This window comes from Heteronotia binoei, chromosome 10, assembly GCF_032191835.1.
Source record: "Heteronotia binoei isolate CCM8104 ecotype False Entrance Well chromosome 10, APGP_CSIRO_Hbin_v1, whole genome shotgun sequence".
NCBI lineage: Eukaryota > Metazoa > Chordata > Lepidosauria > Squamata > Gekkonidae > Heteronotia > Heteronotia binoei.
The window spans coordinates 35,879,754-35,904,978 of record NC_083232.1 but is presented as its reverse complement, the minus strand read 5'-3'; the positions used below and the strand labels follow the sequence as shown (position 1 = coordinate 35,904,978).

At 42.3% G+C, this 25,225-nt stretch overlaps 1 protein-coding gene across 1 annotated transcript in view; it reads left to right on the top strand.

The window, feature by feature from the left end:
- The window catches only part of PLXDC2 (plexin domain containing 2), a 346,041-nt gene that overhangs the window by 176,746 nt on the left and 144,070 nt on the right, over positions 1–25,225 (top strand). The window contains exon 3 of the mRNA XM_060248395.1: positions 18,224–18,370. Within this exon, the coding sequence (XP_060104378.1) occupies positions 18,224–18,370 (147 nt within the window). The remainder of the gene's footprint in view (positions 1–18,223; positions 18,371–25,225) is intronic.

The following is a 25,225-nucleotide window of genomic DNA, read 5'->3' as shown; positions in this document are numbered from 1 at the left end:
AGTACAACCATTTTAACTGAATAGGCTAGACCAGGGCTCTTTTTCTAGCAGGAGCTCTTCTGCATATTAGGCCATGCCCCCCTGATGTTACCAATCCTACAAGAGCTTGGAGGGCTTTTAGTACAGGGCTACTGTAAGCTTGGAGGGCTTTTAGTACAGGGCCTACAAGAGGATTGGCTACATCAGGGGGCGTGGCCTAATATGCAGAGGAGCTCCTGCTAGAAAAAGAGCCCTGGGCTAGACCAAATATGTTCTCTGCTTTAGCAACAGAGTGATAAAGTACCAGAATGTACATGTCACACATCTCATAACACATGGAATAGTGTTAATATAGCACAATAATGCATACTAAGTAAATCAAGACGAATGCTTACCTATCATGTGAAGGAAATATGAGGCAGGTATTCTTAAATACATTCTTAATTAACTTTCTAACGCTGTGTGGAACTATGTTTTGAAAGATGCAGTTTATTCCTTGGCAGATCTAGAAGATGTTTGATGTTCAATAGTTTATGAATGCATTTGATCTCACTCTTGATTGCCTGGCAGCATTCCAAAGACCATATGCTTCAGCTTATCCAGGGAAGAGAGGATGAAAGCCAAAGTTGCTTTAAGATTGCACTTGCAATGCAGTCTCTGAGAGAAACTTAGGGCAGTTATGGGAATTTGACTTCATTTGCTGGTTGATGACACACATATCCAGAAATATTGGAAAAACTTGTACCAGATTATTACATCAATGAAGTTTTATGTGTGAGTGCAACTACCATATGAAGAGATCCATGGCCTACTTTATAAATTTACATAATATCACACAATATATAAGATAACACCTGAACAGGATTGATATATAGTAGTTTCTGGATTTTTTTTTTTTAAAGTATGTATTATTGACCGCTGAGGAAGGCCCTTGAGGCCGAATCATTTATCGTCTTGTGTTGGTCATTTGATTGACATGTTCATCAACTTTGTATAAGAAATTATTAGAGTTTATGTTATGCTTGTTCTGTCTCTAAATGCAGCCGAATATCCAAACCCCCATGTAGTGTGTACACCATATAATAAATGTTTTGATATTATTTTATCTGCTGTTCCTGGATTGGCTACATGAACTTTAATGGTTTTATATACAGTACATATTATGGAGCATTTATGATAATTGCAGGAAAAATGCTTTTCTCCATAGTTTACTGCTCTAATCACTGGAGATCACAACAGATATATCTTTCCTTATCACATTGATCTTAGATGCCATATTGGGGGGCAAGGAGCAGCATTGTAAAGGGAAGGAATGATGCAAAGACCTACCTCTTCAAAATAGCCTTCAACTAATACCGAGCCAAGAAAGTGCTGCCGGATATGTTTTTTAGCTACTGAACCCTACTGAAGACCTAATGTTATAGCACCACTATGTTAATGATAATTTTAATATAACTTGTAAATCGTTTTAATGATGATTTTATAATTATAATTGTTGATGTATATTATTTTTTTATGCTGTGAGCCGCCCTGAGCCTGCCCCGGCGAGGAGGGCGGGATACAAATAAAAAGTATTATTATTATTATTATTATTATTATTAAATCATGCATGTTTCTGAACTGTTTTTCTATCACATCCGAAAGTTGGGCCTTGTGTTATTGACTAATAGTGCCATCCTGCTAAGCCTAGTGACTTCAATGGATATAAAGATATAACTGCTTAAGACTGTAAACATCTTCTAATCTGGACCTCTCACAAAGTAAGGTGTTCACTCTGCTGGCATCAAACATTTAAAAAAATAGTTGGCTGGAAAACTTAAAGGAAGGGCAGAAGAAGAAATGGGATCAGTGCCCAGTCATCATGACTAAGTTGTCAGGAGAGGCTATGGCTCAGTTGTAGTGCACATGGTTTGAATACAGAAGATTTTTGATTCCGTCCTTGCCACCTCTATGAAAAAGGAGCTCGCAGAATAGGAGTGAGAGAGATTTCTGCCTGAGACCTTGGAGAGTAACTGTCTGTCAAAATTCACAGTACTGAGGAAGGGAGCTAATGGTCTGTCTCTGTACAAAGCATGTGTTCCTATAAACATGTCATAAGTGGATATGAGATTGGGACTTCAGTCACGTCTGACTCTCTGTGCTGGTTCCAGCAGTCAGTTCAAATGCAATCTAGGTTACCTACTTGAGGGCACCTATTATTTAGCAATGTGTGTGAGAAATTTATCAATAATTAGTTCATGGAGCTTCTGTTTCAGTTTTGTTTCACTGATTTTTGGCCAGAGACCTACCAAGCAATTGGAAGGCACTTGAGAGCAATTATACAGATATTTGGAAATGCCACACTTCTTTGAATGTAGCAGTTTATCTGATAGTCGACAATATGTTTGAAATCTTAAATCTGTCAAAGGAGGCCAATTATCATTTGGAATACAGAAATATTCTTCTCATGAACAAATTGTATTCTGGGATATGCAGCCCCACAGCATATGCTGTAGCAATTGTGTCATCTGGAAGTAGAGGATAAATGTGATTCCTTTTTAAATAAGAGAGACAGAGAAGATTCTGTCTTTCAGCCTGCTAATTTTAAACTTCTGTTACAAGCAGGACAGCATTTTTTTAAAAATGTGACAGCATTTTGTATGAAAGAAAACTATTAGCATCTAAAAAGTCACTTCACTTTAATTCCTGAGAGGTTTCACAGCTTTCCTAGTGCCAAGATACTTGAAATGACTTAATTCAGTGTAATTCTTTTAAATCTAGGCACATACCAAATGGACAACCTTTGCAGGCTTCCTTCTGCCAAAGTATTTCTTGAAATGACTTAATGTTCTGCATATTTAGAGGTTCATGATCAGGTGTCAGCAACTGTGTTTTCTGGCAATAATCAACAATCTGAGTAATGTGCAGCTTAAAAAATCAGTGGAAATTAAAAATTGTATCACATTTTTGTATGGTTCCTTTAAAAAAATTGCTGCACTTGTTTTAATCAGTGACAGTGATAAAAGTGGAAACTGAAATCCTTGTTCTGAATGTACTGTGCAAGTCCTTACACAGGGTGTTGTATGGTATGCCTCTCAGTTTGCCATTTGCCTGACTGCAGCTTTGGCCTTGCAAGCTGCAGACCCGGTGTCTTCCATGGCAGCACTAGGCCTCTCTTATGCTCACAGCACCCAGCTTTATTTGTTGATAGGCGGCTAGCCAAATGCTGCCCCAGTAAACTTGGCTGAGGGGCTGGAGGCTGTGGTGGGATGGCTGAAACAGGAGGAGGAGAAGTTTTGATTTATACCCTGCCCCTCAGTACCCGAAGGAGTCTCAGAGCAGTTTACAATCTCCTTTCCCTTCCCCTCCCCACAACAGACACTCTGTGAGGTAGGTGGGGATGAGAGCTCTGTCAGAAATTGCTCTTTCCAGAACAACTTCTGACAGAGTTATGACTGACCCAAGGTCACTCTGGCAGTTGCATGTAGAAGAGTGGGGAATCAAACCCAGTTCTCCTAGATAAGAGTCCATGCACTTAACCACTACAGCCACTTGGCTCTCCAGCTGAGCAGCCTGAGACTGAATTCTTCCAAGATGGAGGTTCTGTGTGTGTGTGGGGGGGGGAGATTCAGGTTTGGGTTGCCAACTCCAAGTTCTTGATGGTGTGCCTTTGAGAATGGCACCAATCATTGGGAGTAGGGGTGTGCATTCAGTTTTGCCGAACTAAATCTCTCGGCTTGACTTCGCGAATGAAGATTTAAGAAGGGTGCAGTAGTCCACGTCTGCTGCAGGCTTGCTGGTGGCTGACAAGACCAATGCGGGACAGGCAGATCCGGCCACAGTGGCTGCAGGGAAAAGTCTGATTTGGGGTTGGTGCTGTAGCAGTGCAATTCTTCCTCAATCTCCTTTTGTCCTCAAGACCAGCTATGCGTGCATTCTCAAAGGAAGAGACAGCCTGGTGGATGGTGTGCCTCCATGCTTTGCGATCTGAGGCTAGGTCAGACCACTGGTGATGGTTGATGCGACAGGTGCCAAGGGATTTCTTCAAGGAGTCCTTGTACCTCTTCTTTGGTGCCCCTCTATTTCGATGGCCGGTGGAAAGTTCGCCATACAGAGCAATCTTGGGAAGGTGGTGGTTTTCCATCGTAGAAATATGCCCTGCCCAGTGCAGCTGCGTCTTCAACAGCAGTGCCTCGATGCTTGTAACCTCCGCCCTCTTGAGGACTTCAGTGTTGGTCACAAAGTCACTCCAGTGGATGTTGAGGATGGTGCGAAGGCAGCGCTGATGAAAGCGCTCAAGGAGTCGCAGGTGATGACGGTATAAAACCCATGATTCGGAGCCATAGATAAGGGTTGTCATCACAACCGCTTTGTAAACATTGATCTTTGTGCCTTTTTTCAGATGCTTGTTGCTCCACACTCTTTTGTGTAGTCGGCGAAATGCATGGTTTGCCTTTGCCAGCCTGTTGTCAATCTCCTTGTCGATCTTGGCATCTGAGGAGATGATGCACCCTAGGTAGCTGAACTGCTGGACTGTCTTCAGAACTGATTCACCCACAGTGATGCAGGGAGGGTGATAATCTTCCTGGGGTGCAGGCTGGTGGAGAACTTCTGTCTTCTTCAGACTAACTTCTAGGCCGAATAGCTTGGCAGCCTCTGCAAAGCAGGACGTCATATGCTGCAGAGCTGATACCGAGTGGGAGACGAGTGCAGCGTCATCAGCAAACAGTAGCTCTCGGATAAGATTTTCCATTGTCTTGGAGTGAGCCTTTAGTCGCCTCAGGTTGAACAGGCTGCCATCAGTGCGATAGCGGATGTAGACACTATCGTCATCATCTAGATCTACTGCGGCTCTTTGAAGCATCATGCTAAAGAAGATCATAAAGAGAGTTGGCGCGAGAACGCAGCCTTGCTTTACACCTGTGCCTATTGGGAAGGGCTCCGAGAGGTCGTTGCAGTGCCTGACTTGGCCTCGCGGGTCTTCATGTAGCTGGATGATCATGCTGAGGAACCTTGGGGGACATCCTAAACGTTCCAAGATTTGCCACAGGCCTTTCCTGCTAACGGTATCGAAAGCTTTGGTAAGGTCGACAAAAGTCACATATAGACCCTTGTTCTGTTTCCTGCATTTCTCTTGGAGCTGCCTGAGAACAAATACCATGTCGGTGGTGCTCCTGTTAGCTCTGAAGCTGCACTGGCTCTCTGGGAGGAGTTCTTCTGCAATGGTGGGCACCAGTCTGTTCAGGAGTATTCTGGCAAGGATTTTGCCTGTGACGGAGAGCAGGGTTATCCCTCGGTAGTTGGAGCAGTCTGACTTTTCCCCTTTGTTCTTGTGTAGAGTGATGATGATTGCATCGTGGAAGTCCTGTGGTAGTTTGCCTTGTTCCCATCAGGTGACAAGTGCTTTGTGAAGTGTGCTATGTAGTACTGTGCCCCCATGCTTCCAGATCTCTGGTGGGATTGTCACTTTTCAGTTGCTTGATGGCTTTAACAGTCTCTTCTAGGGTGGGGATCTCATCCAACTCTGTTTTCACTGGTTGAAGTGGGGTGAGGTGGATTGCTGAATCTTGAACTACGCGGTTGGCACTGAAGAGAACCTGAAAATACTCTGACCACCGGTTCAGTATGGATGCCTTGTCTGTGAGGAGCACTTGGCCGTCTGCACTACGCAAGGGACTCTGAGCCTGATATGATGGGCCATATACTGCCTTCAGGGCTTCATAGAACCCTCTTAAATCACCAGTGTCTGCACACAGCTGGGTTCTCTCTGCAAGCTTGGTCCACCACTCATTCTGAATGTTTCAAAGCTTGCGCTGGAGGTTGCTACATGCAGCGTGAAAGATTGCGTTTTTCCCAGGACAGGAGGGCTGAGCAAGATGTGCTTGGTAGGCAGATCTCTTTTTCGCTAGTAATTCTTGGATCTCTTGATTGTTCTCATCAAACCAGTCCTTGTTCTTCCTTGTGGAGAACCCGAGGACTTCTTCAGAGATCAACAGGATGGTAGTTTTTAGGTGTTCCCAGAGTGCTTCTGGAGAAGGGTCTGTGGGGCAACTGGGGTCCTCAATTCTTGACTGGAGTTTTGCCTGGAAGGCAGCTTTAGCTTCGGCTGACTGAAGGCTGCCAACCTGAAGCTTCCTCCGAGGGATACCTCCTCTCCTGGGTGTGGGTTTAAAGTGAAGACGGAGATTGCAGCGTACAAGACGATGATCCGTATGACATTCCGCACTGGGCATTACTCGGGTGTGTAAGACATCTCGAAGGTCTTTCTGGAGCACCAGAATGTAGTCGATAAGGTGCCAGTGCTTGGACCGTGGGTGCATCCAGGTTCTCTTCAGGCTGTTCTTCTTCTGAAAGATAGTGTTGGTGATGGTGAGCTGGTGCTCCATGCAGAATTCTAGCAGGAGGCGCCCGTTATCACTGCAGTTGCCAATGCCGTGTTTGCCAAGTACTCCTTTCCAGGCTTCCGAGTCTTTACCTACTTTGGCAATGAAGTCGCCAAGGATGATCACCTTGTCCTCTGTAGGGGTCTTCCGTACGAGGTTGCGTAGATCAGCATAGAACTTGTTCTTTTCTGCAGGATCTGCTTGAAAGGTTGGTGCATACACACTGAAGATTGTTGCATGCTGCTTGTTTTGAAGTGGGAGGCGCATGGACATGATGCGATCTGAGTGACCTGTTGGCAGGTTTTCGAGTTTGGAGGCAATGGAGTTCCTGACCATGAAGCCAACGCCAGAAAGGCGGCTCTCAGCCTTTGACTTACCCGACCAGTAGAGGGTATAGCCAGCACCATGTTCTTGAAGACTACCTTCCTCAGGGAAACGGACCTCACTGAGAGCTGCTATGTCAATATTCAACCTGAGAAGTTCGTGGGCAACTAGAGCAGAGTGTCGTTCAGAGCGACCACTGTCTACTGTGTCAAGCATGGTTCTGATGTTCCAACATGCAAGCTTTAGTCTTTGCACACTTTGTGAGGCAGATGCATGCCTTTTCTTTGTTGTTATTTTTTGACCGCAAGTAAGGATGCCCGTTGACCGCAGCTAGCCAACTGGGGGGGGGAGACGAGCTTTGTTTAGGCCACCTTTTCTAGGCCCCTCTCCGTGTGGAGCAAGCAGTGCTGTCCCTTGATAAGGCTGCTTGGTCATTCAGGGTGCTGCCAAAAAATGCTTTCGTCTCCGGGTCAGTATCAGGCGACCAATACCCTGAACCGCCTACATGCAGGATCGGGACTGCGGCTTCCAGTGTCATCTTCCACCTGCCATTTCGCCCCTTGCCCATCGCTGCAGGACTTGGTGTGTTGTGGGTTGTGGATGTGGATATGCCCTTCAGGCCTGCGCAGAGGAATTTTTAGGTGAAGCACAGTGTGCGCGGTACTGGCTCCACCCTTTCACCCTGGGGTCATCTGCCATGGCCCAGTAAGCCGGGACGCCGGCAGCGAGTCCTCCAGGTGGTAGGTGTTACATTAACGAGCTCTATCTGCCCGGGTTTGATGTTAGAGTTTTCCTTCTCTTGGCTGGCGAGTTGGTGAGGCCAGCCTTCCCATCCGTTTATACCACCGGACATTCGGTCGCACCATGACGTGGCAAACTCTGTGAGAAACGGGGGGGGGACCAGCGGGAAGGTGTTGCCACGGATGCAGTAATGCAGGAGAGGCCATTGCAGTGACCATCTGCCAGGCATAGCCGGACAGTGACCACGCGGCGTTCACTACACCGGGAAAGGAGAGGCTATGTATTGCGCATACACTTTCCCGGGGGGGGGGCAGGATACCCAAGAGGGAGCCCACCCCCCCTCCCCCCCCACCAAACTAAATACAACCCTGCATAACAGCTGATTTGGCTGTATTCGGCACCATATACAGCCAAATTAGAGTCTTTGATCTGATTCGGATGCCAAATACAGAAGTCCCGAATACTGCCGAATCTTTTTGGCAGCTATTCAGCTCCAGTATACCCTATGGACCTTTAAAGTCAATGGCAAAATCGCTTAGGGTATAATATGGGGGTTGGGGGAGGGGTTTTGAGGGAGAAGCATCAAATTTGTGGTGTAGCTGCAGGAGCCTCTCCCAGAGAACCCCCAAGCTTTAAACAGATTGCCCTGTTCCCCATGCTTTCCTATGGTGGGGGGAAAGTTGTCAGTTTCCCCATAGTGGGAAAATTGACACTGGGAAAGAGGGGTTTGAAGATGAGGCACCAAATTTGCAGTGTAGCTGCAGGACCCCCAGAGAACCCCCAGATTCCAAAAATATTGGATCAGGAGTTCCCATTCTATGGGATCCCAAAATGGTTGCCCCCATTCCTCATTGTTTCCTGTCATGGGGAAAACTTGTACACAGGCAGAAGTCAGATTCTCCCAGAGAATCTCTGCAGTGGAAAGTCAATTGTGATGAGGAAGGATGCTTGTTTGCAAGGAGCATAACAGTGCTGTGTGCCCAGCAGAACTGTTATTGTATTTAAAATTAGAATCTTATTGTTAGAACCCTCTGTGTTGTGAGCCGCCCTGAGCCCGCTTCGGTGGGGTAGGGCGGGATATAAATCGAATAAAAATGAAATGAAAAAAAAAATGCCACTGTGGACCTTAGAACAAGTGACACAGGCCCTTAGTTCAAATCTAAGACTCTCTCTGAATTACAAACTGGGGGGAGGGGCTTTCTGCAAGGACCACAGCACAGAAACAGTGCATTGAATGCATTGGTGCTAAGCAAGAGCCCTGTGCCAACTTAATAGTGACCAGCTCAGTGGCACAACCCTACCAACTACTGCCCAGCAGCTGAACCCAGTGCCCTTGTGGCCTGAGTATACCAAAAGATGAATGGATACAAAACTGAAATCAAGATTCACAAAGCTGAGCAACTGGTTTTGCTGTAACATCATTTCAGAAACAGACTGGAACAGGAGATTGCTAAATTACAATCTGTACGCTTATTACAAAAACTTGTATAATGAGATGAGAAATCAGTATTTCTATTGGACCCTGGGGGTTCCATTGCCCTGAGTTTTGTATTGCCCTGAGTCTTTCTGGCACTCCCCTCCCCCGTGCGACAGTAGCACTACTGAATTCTTTAGCACAATGGAGCCTCCTGCAGCCCGCCGCATCGCGGCTTGGCTGCAGGGGGAATTTTGCCCCCCCAGAGGAGAGCGGACGTTTCGGCGCGCTTCCAAGCGCATCTGGAGGAGGCAGGGCTTTTGCGGCTGTTATGAAGTCTCCGTGCGCCGTCTCCTCAGTCCTCTCATCGAGCTTGGCCCTCCCGCCCGCCCTGTTTGTTATGTAGGCAATTGCTGGTCGCCTCTTTTGTTGAGGGGCCGGGTAGGAATTTTTTACTCCCCGGCTGTTTGGCTGGTGACTGGGGGGTGTTTTTTGCCTACCCCGCATAGCATACCAGTGGATTGAGGAATTGGCTTCGGGTTGGTGCCTTTGTTAGATTGGTCACTTTTTAGGGCAGGTTTTACGGGGTTTATGGCACCATGTGGCCTGGGGAGGACCGGTTAGCCTCCCCCTTTTGGTGAGTTGGGGGTCTGGCAGGATCAACCTTTGGATGTGGCCTGGGGTGTGTGAATGCAGACTGTCCTGGAGACTCGGTTGGATGGGTGCCTTTCACTGAGACTCGCGTCTGGTGTTTGGGCCCTCCGGTGCGAGCCTCCCTGCTGGGCCTGCCTGGAGGGAGCTGTGGTACACAGCTCTGGCTGGGGGGCCAGGTCTCTCGCCCGCTGAAAAAGGCAGGGGAGCGGTCTGAGGAGACCCCTGGCCCTGACCTGGCCACAGTTCGGTTGCCCTTGCCGTTGCTGTGTTATTTAATAAAGTGGCCCATAGTTTCACCAATCTAATTGTGTCCGTCTCTTTATTCTGACTTGGGGGGCAATTAGTGTTTTCATTGTTTTAAACCATTTTAAAATTGTATTTGTCACTAATTTTACCATAGGTGTTAGAGGAAATTCAGATCATCACCCAGAAGTGATGTCATATTCTACCCCCAGATTCCACCCTTCACAAGCACTAGAACCTCTCAGCATTTGCTATGGCAGTGCTGGCAACCTTTTACATATCTTTGGGGTTTTTTTAAACAATCCCTTCTGCTTTCCAGAGTTGTCCTCTTTTCTGTCTCTCAGTCTCAGATATACAGTTCTTCAGGACCAAGACCACTTTTTGTGTTTTGTTTTGTAGAATTGTGGTCCTGTTCCACTGACAAAGATTAAAAAATTCTACATTCTTTCTCTTTTCTGTCACATCAGTACTGGAAAAAAGAAATCAGACATGAACTTCATTTCATGTTCATGGACCATCATGCACTACTGTTGGTTAAAACAGTGTGAAATTAATTTTAGACATACAGTAGAAGAGAAGTCTCCATGAAAAATGAAGCAGAAGTATTTCATATTTCTCACAAAATTCTTGTGGCACAATTGTTCATGAGATGCATATAAAAGTTATTTTTTCATATACAGCAATCTTAAATGAGATCTGCATTCAGCAATGATAAGGAACAGTTTCCTGCAGCATGATTGCTCTGCACTGTATGGGCATTGCCTCTAGACATTCACAGGCAAAGCAAACACAGGCCTGCATACGGGATTTGTATATTGACTGATATCTTTCCTCCAAGTTGCTCAGGACAGCAAATGTAGATCGCTCATCTCACCACCCTTTCATCCTTCCTGATAATCCAGTTGGGAAGTTCAACCTAATAAAGAATGACAGGCACCCAGTAAGTTTCACTGCAGGATGAAGACCTGAATGTGAGTCTCTACAAGCTTAGCCTCTCTTTCTAGCTACTATGCCGCATTCTCCTGTGAGAGAAGATTTAGACAACACCATTGCTGTAGATGGCATGACCAAGAAAAAATAGATTGATAAACTAATTGCTTCTGAAGGATGATTCACAGAAGCCTAACAAATTTAAGTCCTATTCCTTTGATTTCTCATTGCCCTTGCAGTGAACACTCTGTTCTCTTCCTAAGCCAATATTCTGTTCTCTTCCTTCACCAATATACCTGCGATCTAGTAGAGGCCTCTTGGTAAGATAATACAAAAGTTCAGAAGTTACTGAATGTACATGCACAAATGGCTTAGGACTATACCCACTAGTTCTATTGATTCATAAGTTCAGTATTATTTATTTTTTAAATTCTGACCTACTACTCTCCCCAAAGAGATCAGGCTCTATAGCCAATGTTCGCCAGCCTGAGTCTGCTTCCCCTACACCCCGTCCCCTGCTGGTGGCCAGGGGGACCTTATATCACTGAGCTAGATGCTCTCTTTGTGGTAGCAGGACAGCAGAAGGTTGGAAGCCTGTCTTGTTGGTGAGTGTTATAACCCTGGAAGTTGTAATCCTACTTTGGGTCTCAGTACTGGGCTGGAAGAAGAATGCTTAAAGCATCACAACACAATGATGGAGATAGAGGTGTTTGTTCCTGTCACCTACAAATACATTTTTAATAATGTGACTCAATTCCTGCAGCTTCAGTATTCTTGTTGGGGTTTATGACTGTTTTTAGTTTTGTGTGTGTATGTTGTAATTTGACACATTTTACTTTATTTTTAAGACTCCAAACTGGGTTACTATGGAATGGGCTACCAGTTTAAAATTAATTAAAGCAATTAACTTTAAGATCCTGTGAAGCACAACTCATCTGAACCGAAAGCCACACAATTGTGAGACAGTGATGAGAGGCCAGTTGCAGAGCATATATTTCACATGTTTAAAGTTGAAATTTCAGTCCATGGGATCTCCATTCAACAGGATTGCAGATAGCAGAGATCTGAAGTCCCTGGGAGGGAAATAGAAAAAATATATAAGGGGGGAGGCTCCCCCCCCCCAGCGTTTCCAACTTTGCAGATATTGAGATGTACCACAAAAAACCTCTAATAAATATATTATCTTTTTTAAAAAGACAAAGTTTTGTTCAGTCAAAATGTGAAGTATGAAGATTTTTTTTAACTTAGGATGGTCTACAACATTAAATCATGATAATTCCTGTGTGTGCTGAGGGGATATACAGCATACTTACAAGACTATCAGTAAAATTCTAAAAAAAAAAATTCTTGGAAGTAAGCCCCATCTAATAGGACATGAGTAGGATTCTGAGTAAACCTGTTTAGGATTGCTTTCTGTGTTTGTTTTTTTAAGTGTGACCAATTTTTGTCCATAATTAGTATGCAATAATGTGTGTAGTGATAGTGCACTATTGAAGGTTTTGTTCTTTTCAGTGTTATAACATTTAATCTGATATCCAGTAGGCTTCTAGGATTATTATGCTGTATAAGATTGTTTCTATTTGAATAATGCTTTTTTTTTAAGTACAAAAATTGCTGCTTTCTGTTTTCAGTGTTTGTTTTTCCCCTACATCTGCAGTGACAAAAATCTAAGATATGCAGGCAGACGTAACATAGGATGCAGCTCTCTCTAGTACTGAATAGGGATGGGCATGAACTGCAAAAATGTGGTTCATTTCATGGCTGGACCACAAACTGAACCGGTTGGCTCTCTGATGAACAGTTCATGGTTTCTGTGCCCAGCAAACATTGTTTAAACAGACTTTAACCAACATTTTCAGAAAGCGGCAGAGAGACGGGAGCACTCACAGCTACTCAGCTGTTTTGGGCCTTCTTGTGCAGTCCCTTTAAAGTTTAAAGGGGGAAGCTCCTGTCCATCACTCTACGATCCAGGAGAACCCAGCCACTCACCCACCCTGTCACTGAGGATGCCCCTTGGACCTCCCACCAGTGGCAGAGAAGGGGCAGCCAACTGAGGTGGTTGGTGGAGGAGATGGCCACAGCAAGCCATGCAGCAGCAGCATGGCCATGGACTGTGGCAACAGTATAGCAGGCAGGGGAGATAGTGCAGACAGAGAAAGAGGCCACTCCAGCTCAGGAACCATGTGAGTTGGGCAACCCCCATGGTCAGCCTTCATGCTGTGCCTGACTTTGCTGCAGCCACTGGAAGATGCCCAAATCATGTGGTCCAATGGCTGGATCAGCCTCTTCACCTGCCAGTGCCACCTCCCCTGCCCCAGGCTCCTGGGATGAAAAATTTTAACAGATGCAATACTTATCAAACCTTGTTAAAGCATTAAAATAAATTTAGGTGTGATAAGTAAATGTTGCTACTGCAGTACAACAAATTTAGGTTTGATAAGTACTGCCTTCTGTTAAAATTTTCTGGTTTGTTTTGTTTTCCTGGCTGGATTACTATAATTCGAAAAGCTAAGAACACAATCCATGTAATCTTCAATTGTTTAAAAAGAGGTTCCAGTAATCTGCAGTGCTATATGAATTTATGGTATGTAATTATTTGAGTTTTAAAAATGCAATAAAATGCTAATTCCCCCCCCCCAAAAGGAGAGGAAATTACATTTTCCATTTCATGATTTTAAGACTTAATGCTGATGACAGGCTTAACAGATACAAATGGTGGTGGTTTTAAGTTACCCCTTAGCTTTGAGCTATGAAATGCAAGAGATAATAAATCAATTTGACCTCATAGATCTTTAAATCATGACATGAAAAATCTGCCTTTTTTCCTCTTCCTAATTTTTCTTTTTGTTTTGCAACATCTGGCCTGACAAAGTGTTCTGGTGAGCTCAAAAGCTTGCACTCTGTTGTGTGTTATTGGATTGATCCTAATGAAAGGTTGCATGGATTGTGTTCTTGGCTTTTCAGATTTTACTTTTGGACTCATATGGCTGTAAAACTCTAGACTACCATACCACATCTTTCCAGGACTCACTAGTGATTATTTTATTCATAATCATGCAAAATCATGCATAATCTGCATCTGGATATGATTGCATAACTTCTTTTGTACCCTAAAAATACCCCAAATGTTTTATTTGTACCCCAAAGTCCTTTTCTATGAAGTTCAATCCCTTTAGCACTTCTTCATTTCAGAAATTAAGATATTACTGTGTTCATATCCTATCATTTTAGCACCATTTTATATATTTTAACTATTTTAAATAATTTATTTGTGACTGATATATTTAAAACTGTTTATGTTGTTTTATGTGAATCATGGGATCCCCATGTCTGTTAGCCGCCCTGAGCCCGCCTGGCGGGGAGGGCGGGATATAAAAATAAAATATTATTATTATTATTATTATCATTGTTTATCCCTGCCACTACCCTTTCCTTTGTCTCCTTTATGCTGAATTGTGTATGCTTCTGAGTACATGAATCTGTCTTCCTGTATTCTGAAAAACACCATGCACATTAATAGTATTATTTTAATTAAAAATGCCATTGATGTGCATGGTGTTTTACAGAAAGATGTTTTCCATCCAGCATCCTGAATTGGCTGGACCAGTGAAGTACTTAATGGCCTGTGAAAATTCACTTTTTTGTTCCCTTCTCTTCTGTCTCAGTGCAATCTCTACGATCAATGTGAAGTGTTTCCATAATTTATACCAGGGGTCTGTAACCTTTTACAATTAATGAGTCAAACTACATCAGAATTCAATGCAAGAGATCAACAGAGTATGAGAAAGTCCACTTGCATAACTGAATATATATAATTAAACATTATGAATTCACATGCAGATTAATAATCCATACAGTTTTTGCAGAGCCAAATTGGTGGTTGTTTGTCCTTTATCAGGAAGTGGCACTCATGAGGTTTCCCAGTAAAATAATGAATATACACAGGAGTAGCCTGTGTAATTGTTTTAGTGCAGTGGACTGATTTTGCACATAGTTCACATTTGGATTGCTGGCAACTGTGCAGCTTTCTCAGTTTCCTTTCTATAAAGCATCTCAGAATAACCTTCTTATGCTGGTTTTTCTGGTATTTCACCTTCCCCTCTCATATACACCTTAAATGGTAAAGGTGTGTGGGGGGGAGGTTGTTTGTTTTAGAAGAGCCGCATTTGATTCTCTACTGGCTCTGGAACCAAAGGTTGCAGACTTCTAGGTTTATACCATCTAAACACTATCTCTGTTCAACCAGAACTCCTAGAAAGATGTTGTCTTGGACCCTAAACCTTCTTTCTGCTTGCATCCCTTTTGTCTATTACAGATATGATCTTCTGCTATGGTCTGAATCCCTCTTGTTCTGAGGCACTTTCTGGCTCATTGAAAGACATCTGTCTTGCATGAGCAGCAATTTCTAATGCCAAAGGGACATGCTTCACAGCAGAGGATTACTTCTGCAACAGATGAGGGTGTGCCAAGGGAAACAAGATTTATTCAACGTATTGTATTCAGCTGTTCCACAGTAACGGAGCTTCCTGTTCATGGATCCATATCAAAACCTAGCCATCTGAAAAGTTCTGCTCCAGGACACTTAACATTTTTAGACTTGTGGAAGATTTTTCTACCAGAATTTCAAATTTGGACTCTGCCAAAGCTCCATTTCGGTGTACAGTTTGTTTTTGTATGTGCAAAGCACTACTACCAAATACCTGTAGGTATGAGGCAAATTCAGAACTGAACTATAAATAATGAATTGTGTCAGTAAGACACCACTATAAGTGTTCATAAATGAAGCAGTTGGCTGTAAGAAATCTACTCTGACAGCTTTTCTTGCTGGAATTTTCTCACTCTTGTAATATTTTAAAATATTTCATCCTGCTCCATAGCAGCATGAGACTTTTTGTAATGCCTTGAGCCATTTTACAAGAACTGCAGCACTGCATAGCTGTGTCTCATAAGACTGTTAGACATGAAGGCTTTGCAGTATGCACAGTTCCCTTTTCAAGATATCTATAAATCTGGACACTATATATTGTATTTTGGTAAAGGAATGCCAGGCTGAGTCATCAGTCTTCTAATAAACATGAGCAGGTAGTTTTATGAAAGTATTTACAAATTAAAAAAAAACTTCTTATAGAAAGCATGTGGGTAGTAAATTCCTCTTCAGGGATGAGGGTGGATGGTTAGTTCTGTAAGGTATATGAAGAAAGTAAGAGGACAGTCCTTCCCTACACTTGAATCAGAAGTAATAAATAGATCATCAGGTTTCATCCAGGAACTGGGCAGCCATACCCCAAGGTGTGCCCTAAAATGTGTATGTTTTATTTAAAGAATGCAGGCTGGTCCACTACAGTTTAGTGTAGCAGTTAAAGTTTTGAAACAGGATATGAAAGGCTGGAGTTCAAATCCCAGTGCTACTATAGAACTTCGTGGATGACCTTGGGGCATTAATGCTCTCCACCTCACAGGATTGTTGTGTGGAAGGGAAAGTCATATAAATCTTTGGAGGAAGGATAGCATAAAAATGCAGTAGAATACTTTAAATTTTATTTAAAAAATAAATAAAACCTTTAATAAATAAACAAGAAAACAAAATTGCTTAAAGTGTTATGTGTATATATGTATTTCCCTTTTCTTTTTAAAAATGCCAAATGAGAAATTATTCCTTGTGGAAATATGTAAGGGAGTTTCTCATGTTATATTTATCAAGGAGCTTTCATTCCTTTTGCAGCAAAACATCAGACTCTGATGCTTGCATTCCAATAGGGTTTAGTTTTGCTGATATGAAAGCATATTTGCTATTAATATATATACCCAACTAGATACTTGATCTGAATATTATAATTAGAATGTTTGATTTGCTGTTTATTAAAAGAAATATGTGGCTCAGGGTACCATTTAAAGTGCACTTTTATAAAGCAATGCATTTGACTTAACATTTATGTCCTGTTCATCATTGATGTAGGGTGGCTGAGCACTGGAGTCTATTAATGCAGCACTCTTTGATCCCTTCTTAGAAATTGAAAAAGTTACAGCTCTTTCACCACTTCAGCAGCAAATGGATGGTTGTACATCTTTTCACTCTGCACTCCCATGGGTCTCAATCTGATTAACAGAACAGAGATCAAGGGAAAAGTGTGTCTGATTGATGTCCTCTATGGGGTTTTGCTTGTTTTTATGACAAAGGACAAAAGTAGAGTGGTGTATTGACATGAGTTACTTTAGAGGCTGGTTATCTTTTGTATTTGATTAGCTGCTTTTGTCATTTCTGAAACATTAACAGTACCATCCTAAACTGAGTTACTCCATTATAAATTCACTGAAGTCAGTGGACTTAGAAATGTATAACTGTATAGGACTGTATTGCTGTCAAAATGATGCTCAGAAGAAAAGTTACCTTGGTTGTCACTAGTTGCATTCTTAACTGTTAACACCAAGATTTCTTGATACTGGTTAAGAAAGAATAGGATTCAATATGCCATCACTTTGGGGGCATGATGGATAGTTTCAGGGGTACAGATGGGCATGAACCAGGAAAATTGAGGTCTGTGAAGATTTGTGGTTTATGGGGTCTCACAAACCATGAACCTCCAGGAAACTAAAATCCACCATCTTAGGCCCTAGGGAGTGAATCTGAAACTGTATTGCATGTTGAGCTATATGAAATGTTTTAATGATTTTATTGTAACTCTATTTTAACATGTTGTTTTAACTGTTGTTAGTCAGCTTGAGCCCGTTAGGGGAGGGTAAGATATAAATGTAATAAAATAAATAAAATAAAATAAAAACTTTCTTTTTAATTAACCAGTTCATGGTTCATTTAAATGCCTTCTGAGTTCACTTGTGGGTTGTGCCACTGTGGCAGTGATCCCTTTAAATGGATTTGCAAGCTGCACCACCACAGGCAGCCTTCTGAGTTCACTCGCCAAGTTGCACCACAGCAGTGTAGCTTGGAGAAGGCATTAAAAGACACTGTGTTCTGCTTAAATGCCTTCCCCAAGCCTCAACACCAACATGCCTGTTGACATGAACTACACAAGCCTCCAAAAGCCATTGGAGAGGTTCGTGGTGGCTGGATAGCATGAACCAAGGTTTGCAAACCATGAACCAGGTTCATGATTAATTTCAATTTGGAATTTGGTTCATGTCCATCCCTGATCAGGTATATGCTCATGGTAAGAATGGAAAGATAGTCAGAAAAAGGTGTTGTCATCCTAGAAATTGATGCTACTGAGGACTTAACCGAGAACCTTAGATATACAGAGTGAGGACTCTACCACAACAATCCATTAGCCTTTTCTCAGTAACTCTTTGTTGTAGTAATGAAAACATTGACATTGTAGCACAGGACCATCATTAACCATCTTTGAGTCACAAGCCAACATTTATTTCTGCATTTGCCAAAGCCACCTAACTTCTCATGTTACAAGAATATCATTTGTTAACCAAATGCAATATTCTGCATTCTTCTCTTTATTCAGTGTAGTATTTTGGCAAGGAAATAAAAACTTTTATCAGGGACAAAAAATAGCCATTCTTGCAGTCAGTGTGTTGATTTTTAATTTGGCTTTCTTCTCCTTTTCAGGAAGATATGGATCACAATTACTACACTTCTAGGACCTACGGCCCTTTTGATTCTACCAGCCGAGATCTGTGGGTGAACATAGACCAAATGGAAAAAGATAAAGTGAAGATCCATGGGATCCTGTCCAACACACATCGACAAGCAGCAGTAAGGCATTTGATGTGCATTGCTATTTTGTCCTTTTGGATGATACCATAACCCTCCCCCCACTGCATAAAGTATCCCATTATTTGTTCATTTATTTAAAATGTATCAATGCTACCCTTCAATGCAAATAAGGTCCCCAAGGCAGCAAACATAAAACATTAAAAACATTTTAAATAAAGTATACCTACAATAATTCAGTAAAACATATAAGCAGACATATCACCAAAAATAAGGAGGAGTTATGGGGGTATGGCAAACAGAACATCCATGGGCAGAAAGCCTTCACCCAACAATAGAAGGAAGCAGACAAATCTCAATGGGGAAGTAGTTCCAATTTTTTTCTCAGGTTGCCAACCATCTAGCCTCAATGGCAGGAGCACCCAAAGTAGGGCCTCAAAAGATTAACAGAATGGGTGAGAGGATCATATGGGAGAAGGTGGTCCTTAAGGTATGCTGGTCCAAAACTGTATAGGGCTTTAAAGGACTGTACCAGCACTTTGAATTGGGCCCAGAACTTGGGCGCCAGTGTAGATAGAACAAGACTGGAGCAATGTGACTTTACAACCCACTCTAGTTAACAGTCTGGCCATAGCATTCTTTACCAACTGTAATTTTCATATAGTCTTTAAAGGTAGCCCTATGTAGAGTGTATTGCAGTAATCTAATCTAGATTTTACCAGAGCACATACCACAGTGGCAAGATCCTCTCCCCCTCCACCTCATGAAAGGCAGCAGCTGATTCATGAACCAAAGCTGGTGAAGGTATCTATGGCCAATGCTGCCACATGTTTATCCATGTTTGCATTTAGTCAAGGATGTTGAACTTCAACCCTTTAGGGTTTCTCTGGAGGGTTTTTTTGTTACTTCCAATAAGAAGTTGCTTTAAAAATACTAAATTTATGTTTGTATAAATTTCCCCAGGAAATTCTCAATTTCCTATATATGCCTTCAATCTCACTGCAGAATTGAAGCAAAGTTGCACAAAAATGCAAAAAAAAAATATTGCATAATCTTGGTGATGTTGAAATTGGAAGCTGTTCTACTGCTGAGTTCACTTGATAGCAGAATTGCACTACAAGCTTAGCTATCATATTTAGAAATAAAAAATAGGAGCCCTATATTTACCATTTATGTTTGTATGAGGTGCTATAAGTTACCAGAATTTTTTGAGATCTGTTAGATCCTTGTCAAAATATTGCTATTTAAAGTTATTGATTCTTGTCAAATGATAACATAGATGGCAGGGATAATTCCATTCCCACACCAAAAATGTTCCTTGGCTAATTCTGATCACGAACTCCTTGTAGCAAGAATACTAAACTAATCCTTTAACTTTAAAAAGTGCAATTGGATGTCACGTGGCTTCCAGATGGTATTCCCATCACTGATTCAATATCGGAAACTGTTCAAAAAAACCAGTCAGTATCAGAGATGTAGATTCAGTGTGAAAAGTGACATTTTCAGAGACTTTGATGGAGCGAGATGTTGCTAAATCTGCCTGAAGAGTGAGTTCTGACATTCAGAGTTCTCCCTGCCACCACCACAGTTGCTTTTAAGGGATAGTTTGCAAACTGTTGAAAATGCCAAAGGATGTACCTGAAGCTGGGACAAAGAGAGGGGGAGAAAAAAGAGAGTTAGAATTCTGTTTGCTACTTGGTTGTGTCATCTCATTTCCCAAGGCCAATAAACTCAGCAACCAGGTGGCAGGCAGAGAGAAGAGTAACAGACGGAAGAGAATCTCTATAGGATTTGAAAGAAGAGGGAGGTTATAAAGCCTCTGGATTTAGACTGACACAATGTAATTTATAGAAACTCTTTTTGCCAGCCAAACTGAAAAGAATAGCTAATAAAATGGATGGAGTAAAGTGGAAATGCTGGAGTTTTGCAGTTTCCTAAGTTAAGAATGAACCCAGTATAGCACAATATCAGTTATATGTGATTGCTGGATACGGTTGGTTGTTTGGTAATGAAAAACAAACTACAATACAAATGTGAATGCTTAATGGCATGGCTGTTCTGCCAACTCATCTCCTCTTGAGCACTCTTGGAAAGTGAGTTGGGAAGGAGATGAGAACAGTGTGAAAAAGCAAGAGCATTTTGTCAAAGAAATTACAACTGTTTTCCAAACCAAAGCAGTGCTGCCAGAACTCTAGGCATGAACTTCAATGCTAAATTCAGATTAGTCATGGGAGCTGTGAAGCTGGAGAACTGGGTGCATTCATTTGGTTTGGAAAAGCTGGACTTGACATAGCAGCCACAAAAGAAAAAGAGAACTTGCTGATAATGAGATTGGGGTGGGAGAGAGAGTGGTGTTTTGTTCATAAATATATATGTATGCTTAGATATTATTGTTACCATTCTGTTGTATTAATTGTATTATTGAAGGAAGGGGCATTGGAGGCACTAGAAGTCTGACTTGTACCATTCAGAATTCGACTCTTTCAAAATCAAGCAAGCATTTCTGCATGCTGCACTTGGATAAACCAACAGACAGTTAGAAATGTATATTTGTTGTATACAGCTGGCCCAAAGTTCAACCCCTGATATCTCCACTTTAAAAGATCTCATGTAGGGAAAGTTCCTCTTCCTGTGACCTTGCTGGATGGCTGCCTGTCATACGTACAAAACAGATGGGTCAGTGGTATAAGGTAATTTTATATAGAGGCGTATAAGGTAATTTTATATAGAGGCGTGCAGCAAAAAATTGTATTTTTTTAAAGATCTGAATATATTGAAGCTAAAATATATACTTTCCCCAGATGTTTTTCAGCTCCCTTATTCCATATGAGGAATCTCTTCAGGGGCCTGGGGTGGTGTTTTTAAAGGTACTGGCACCAAAACTGCAGGGAAGCTGCTGGTGCTGAGCTTTAAATATCCTCCAGATTTCAAATCAGTTGGCCCAATTGCTCCAATTCTATGTGTCTTTGAACAAGGCACCCCCAGTCACCAAGTGTTTCCTGTGGAGGGGGAGGAACATGAAAAATGTAAACTCCAAAAAGCTACTTGGTTGCTAAGCTCAACCATCATAAAGCCCAAGAATCTGAAACTATTTAGTACCCAAGAATCTGATACCATGTAAAGCATGAGAATCTGAAACTATGTAAAGCACAATAATAATAATAAAACCCTCCACAACCCCAGCAGAAACCAAGTCCAGCAAAGAATGAACTTAAAGGGGGGGAAACCCACTTGAAACTGAAATAATCTTATTTAAAGCAGCCTGGCAAACTGATATCTGAATACACAAAAACACAGAGGGGAAAATGGAGGGAGCAAGGAAGACACAGTTCCAGGAGTCTGTAAACACCGGTTCCTGATATTCCTGTGGAGACAGATCAAGATGGGTGTCTTTAGCAGTAGAAAAGAGTAAGTGTCCAGTAGCACCTTAAAGACTAACAAAATTTGTGGTAGGGTATGAACTGTTGTGAGTCGCTGCTCACTTCTTCAGGTACCTGAAGATATCTGAAGTGATCAATGACTTATGAAAGCTCATACCCTACCACAAATTTTGTTAGTCTTTAATGTGCTACTGAACACTTACTCTTTTCTCCTGATATTCCCATTTTTATACTGAAAAATAGGTCCCGTATAAGGTATTTTTTTGAATATATATTCAGCTCGGTTATATCTGATTGCACATACATAGCTTTACACATTTGTTATAAGTCATTGAGTTGAGGTATACAACAGGTATGCAAGTATTCATACAGGGATACATGCTTCATTAAAAATGCTGATTCTGAATTTGTTTACAGCTGGATATATGGAAAAAAGAGCGTTTTTAGTTATGAGTTTGCTGGGCAGGTTGAATATTGGAAAACTAGAGTGTCTGAGGCCAGGTCAGGCACAGATACATCCAAGTTTTGTTCCCTGCTTGTAAGATATTCAGCATGAGCATAGTTTCTGCAGTTTGCCTGGGATGTGGCTACATTTGTCTACTTTTTTGAAAACACTGGAAAATATATGAAACCTGAAACCTCACTGCATGCCAGTTTTCACTGGTAGATTCTTTGCTTTGAGAAAATCTCTGGACTACAGAAAATGTTAAAAATCTAATTCCACTGCAATGCAAGTTCATATATAACAACCTGAACTTAAAGAAATGTGTTTATTTTTTCTACTTTTAGTAATTAGAAATGTGATGTTCCATTTTGCTTGCCAGTCAAGAATGGGGTACTAACTGACATTCCTGTGCTTAGGTTCACACAGCAGTGGCAGGTTAGTACCCCATTCAAAACAACATCCATTTATTAACAAGGAGATGCAGAAATGGGATCAACTGGTTTCAGGAAAAGGGAGTTCATGCAGTCTGCAAATCTAACAAACAAAACTAAGAGCAGGGACTAAGCCAACACATCCAAATATCAGAGGCGGAACAGATTTTCCATTGTATTGTATACAATAAATGCATCACAAGAAATATTAGTAGATAGTTGAGATCTTTCTCCCTCGCTTAAAAGAGTCATGGTGGGTTGTAGTGCTGTGGTCGAGTTCCTGATAAAAAAGAGGTCTCAGCAGCACTTTTGTGAATTCTTTGTAAGAGTTCTTTCTATGAAAGAGGAATTACACTAGCCACTCTGACACCACACTCCAGTGGTGATCTTTAGCATCCTTAAAAGTCATCTGAGAAGAACAGAAATATTAATAATAATAATAATAATACATTTTATTTATATCCCGCCCTCCTTGCCGAAGCAGGCTCAGCAGGGCTGCTCACAACATATAAATTTCAATTTACAGTAAAACATCAGTACAATTAGATATATAATTCGTTAAATTTATTAAATAAAACATCATATTTAAAACCATCATATACAATTAAAATTAACATTTGTGGTGCTACATCTCAGATGTTTTCTTCAATACGTTTGGTGGCTGGATATGTCTACAGCAGATCTGTCTTAAGTCTATATTTAGGCGAAGGCCATTTTAAAAAGAGTAGTCTTGCAGGCCCTATGGAATTGATCAAGACTCCGCAGGGCCCGCACTTCATCTGGAAGTTGATTCCACCAGTGTGGAGCTACGATCGAAAAGGCCCGCGTGCTCTTCAATTTGGCCTCCTTTGGCCCAAGGATTGTCAGCCAATTTTTCCCCCCGATCTCAGTACTCTCTGGGGCTCATAAGGGGAGAGACGGTCCCTAACGTAGGCAGGCCCTCGACCATATAGGGCTTTAAAGGTGATGACCAGCACTTTGTAATGAACCCGGTATACAACTGGCAGCCAGTGCCGCTCGAGCAGCCCCGGCTGTATGTGCTCCCACTTTGGGAACCCTAATAGTAGCCTAGCCGCCGCATTCTGCACCAGCTGCAGGTTCTGGGTTCGGCACAAAGGCAGCCCCATGAGGAGGGCATTACAGTAATCCAGTCTCGAGGTGACCGTTGCTTGGATCACTATTGCTAAGTCATGACGCTCTGGGAAGGGGGCCAGCTGCCTCGCCCGTCTAAGATGGAAAAATGCAGATTTGGCAGTGGCCTCTATCTGGGTCTCCATTGACAATGAAGGCTCCAGTAGAACCCCCAAGCTTTTGACCCTGTACGCTGCTTGCAGTGACACACAGTCAAAGACTGGGAGGGGAATTTCTCTTCCCGGAGTGCCACGACCCAAGCAAAGGTCCTCTGTCTTCGTTGGATTCAGCTTCAACCTACTCAGCCTGAGCCAACCTGCCATGGCTTGCAATGCTAGGTCCAGATTTTTTGGGACTCAGTCAGGCCAGCTGTCCATTAGCAGATAGAGCTGGGTGTCATCTGCACATTGGTGACACCCAAGCCCATACCTCCGGGCAATCTGGGCAAGGGGGCGCATGTAGATGTTAAATAACATCGGAGAGAGGACTGCCTCTTGCGGCACCCCACAGTCTAGTGAGTGCCTCTGGGACAGTTCATCCCCCAATTGCCACCCCTGTCCTGTAAGGCTGACCCCCTAATCCCTGCGTCAATGAGCCAGAGGGTCAGTAACTGATGGTCAACCGTGTCGAACACAGGCGACAGATCTAACAACATCAGCACCTCCATGCCACCTTGATCCAGATGCTGCTGAAAATCATCTACCAAAGCGACCAGCACTGTCTCCATCTCAAGGCCCGGGCGGAAGCCGGACTGGTGAGGATCTAAGATGGAAGCATCATCCAGAAAACCCTGCAACTGTAACGCCACTGCCCTCTCAACATCCATTTATTAATATTTATTAGTATTAGTGTACTAAGTAATTTAAGTAAGCCTGCTAAGTATTTATACAATGGTTTCAGTGATCAAAATGCTTCACATCTATTATCAGGCTAAACTCTTTACAAGAGATCCTAAGGCAAGACAATATTATAAATATTCTTTTGGTCTACAGCTGAAGGAAAGACAGAGTAAAGTATTTTAATTAATAAATAATATTAGCTTCGAATCGTAGATGTGTGAGTTTGAGCTTATCTAGTAAATTCATGGTAGAAGCAAGATTTGAACCAGGAACCTCCCAGATCACAGCTCATTCTTTTATCCATTATGCTACGTCAGTTCTAAATACAGGAACTGGCTGGCCACTGTGTGAGGTAGGATGCTGGGCTTATTCAGCAAGGCTCTTCTTATGTTCTTATACAGCAGAAGAACTGCAACTGTGCAGGCAATTGTGACAGAATAGGGAGTGGAGGTCTTGGTCAGCTGGACCAAGCCTGTCTTGGACTGCCATCAATTGAAATGTTCACAGGTGAGAATTATTTCCAATAGAAAGGACAGATGAAAATCAACAATGGTAATTCACCAAAGTCTCAGGTTATTAAATCTATGTAGATTGCTTCCAAAATGGTAATTATACATTTAGGGACAAACCGCTAGGAATCAATCAAACCAGAATGTCAGTAAAAATAATAT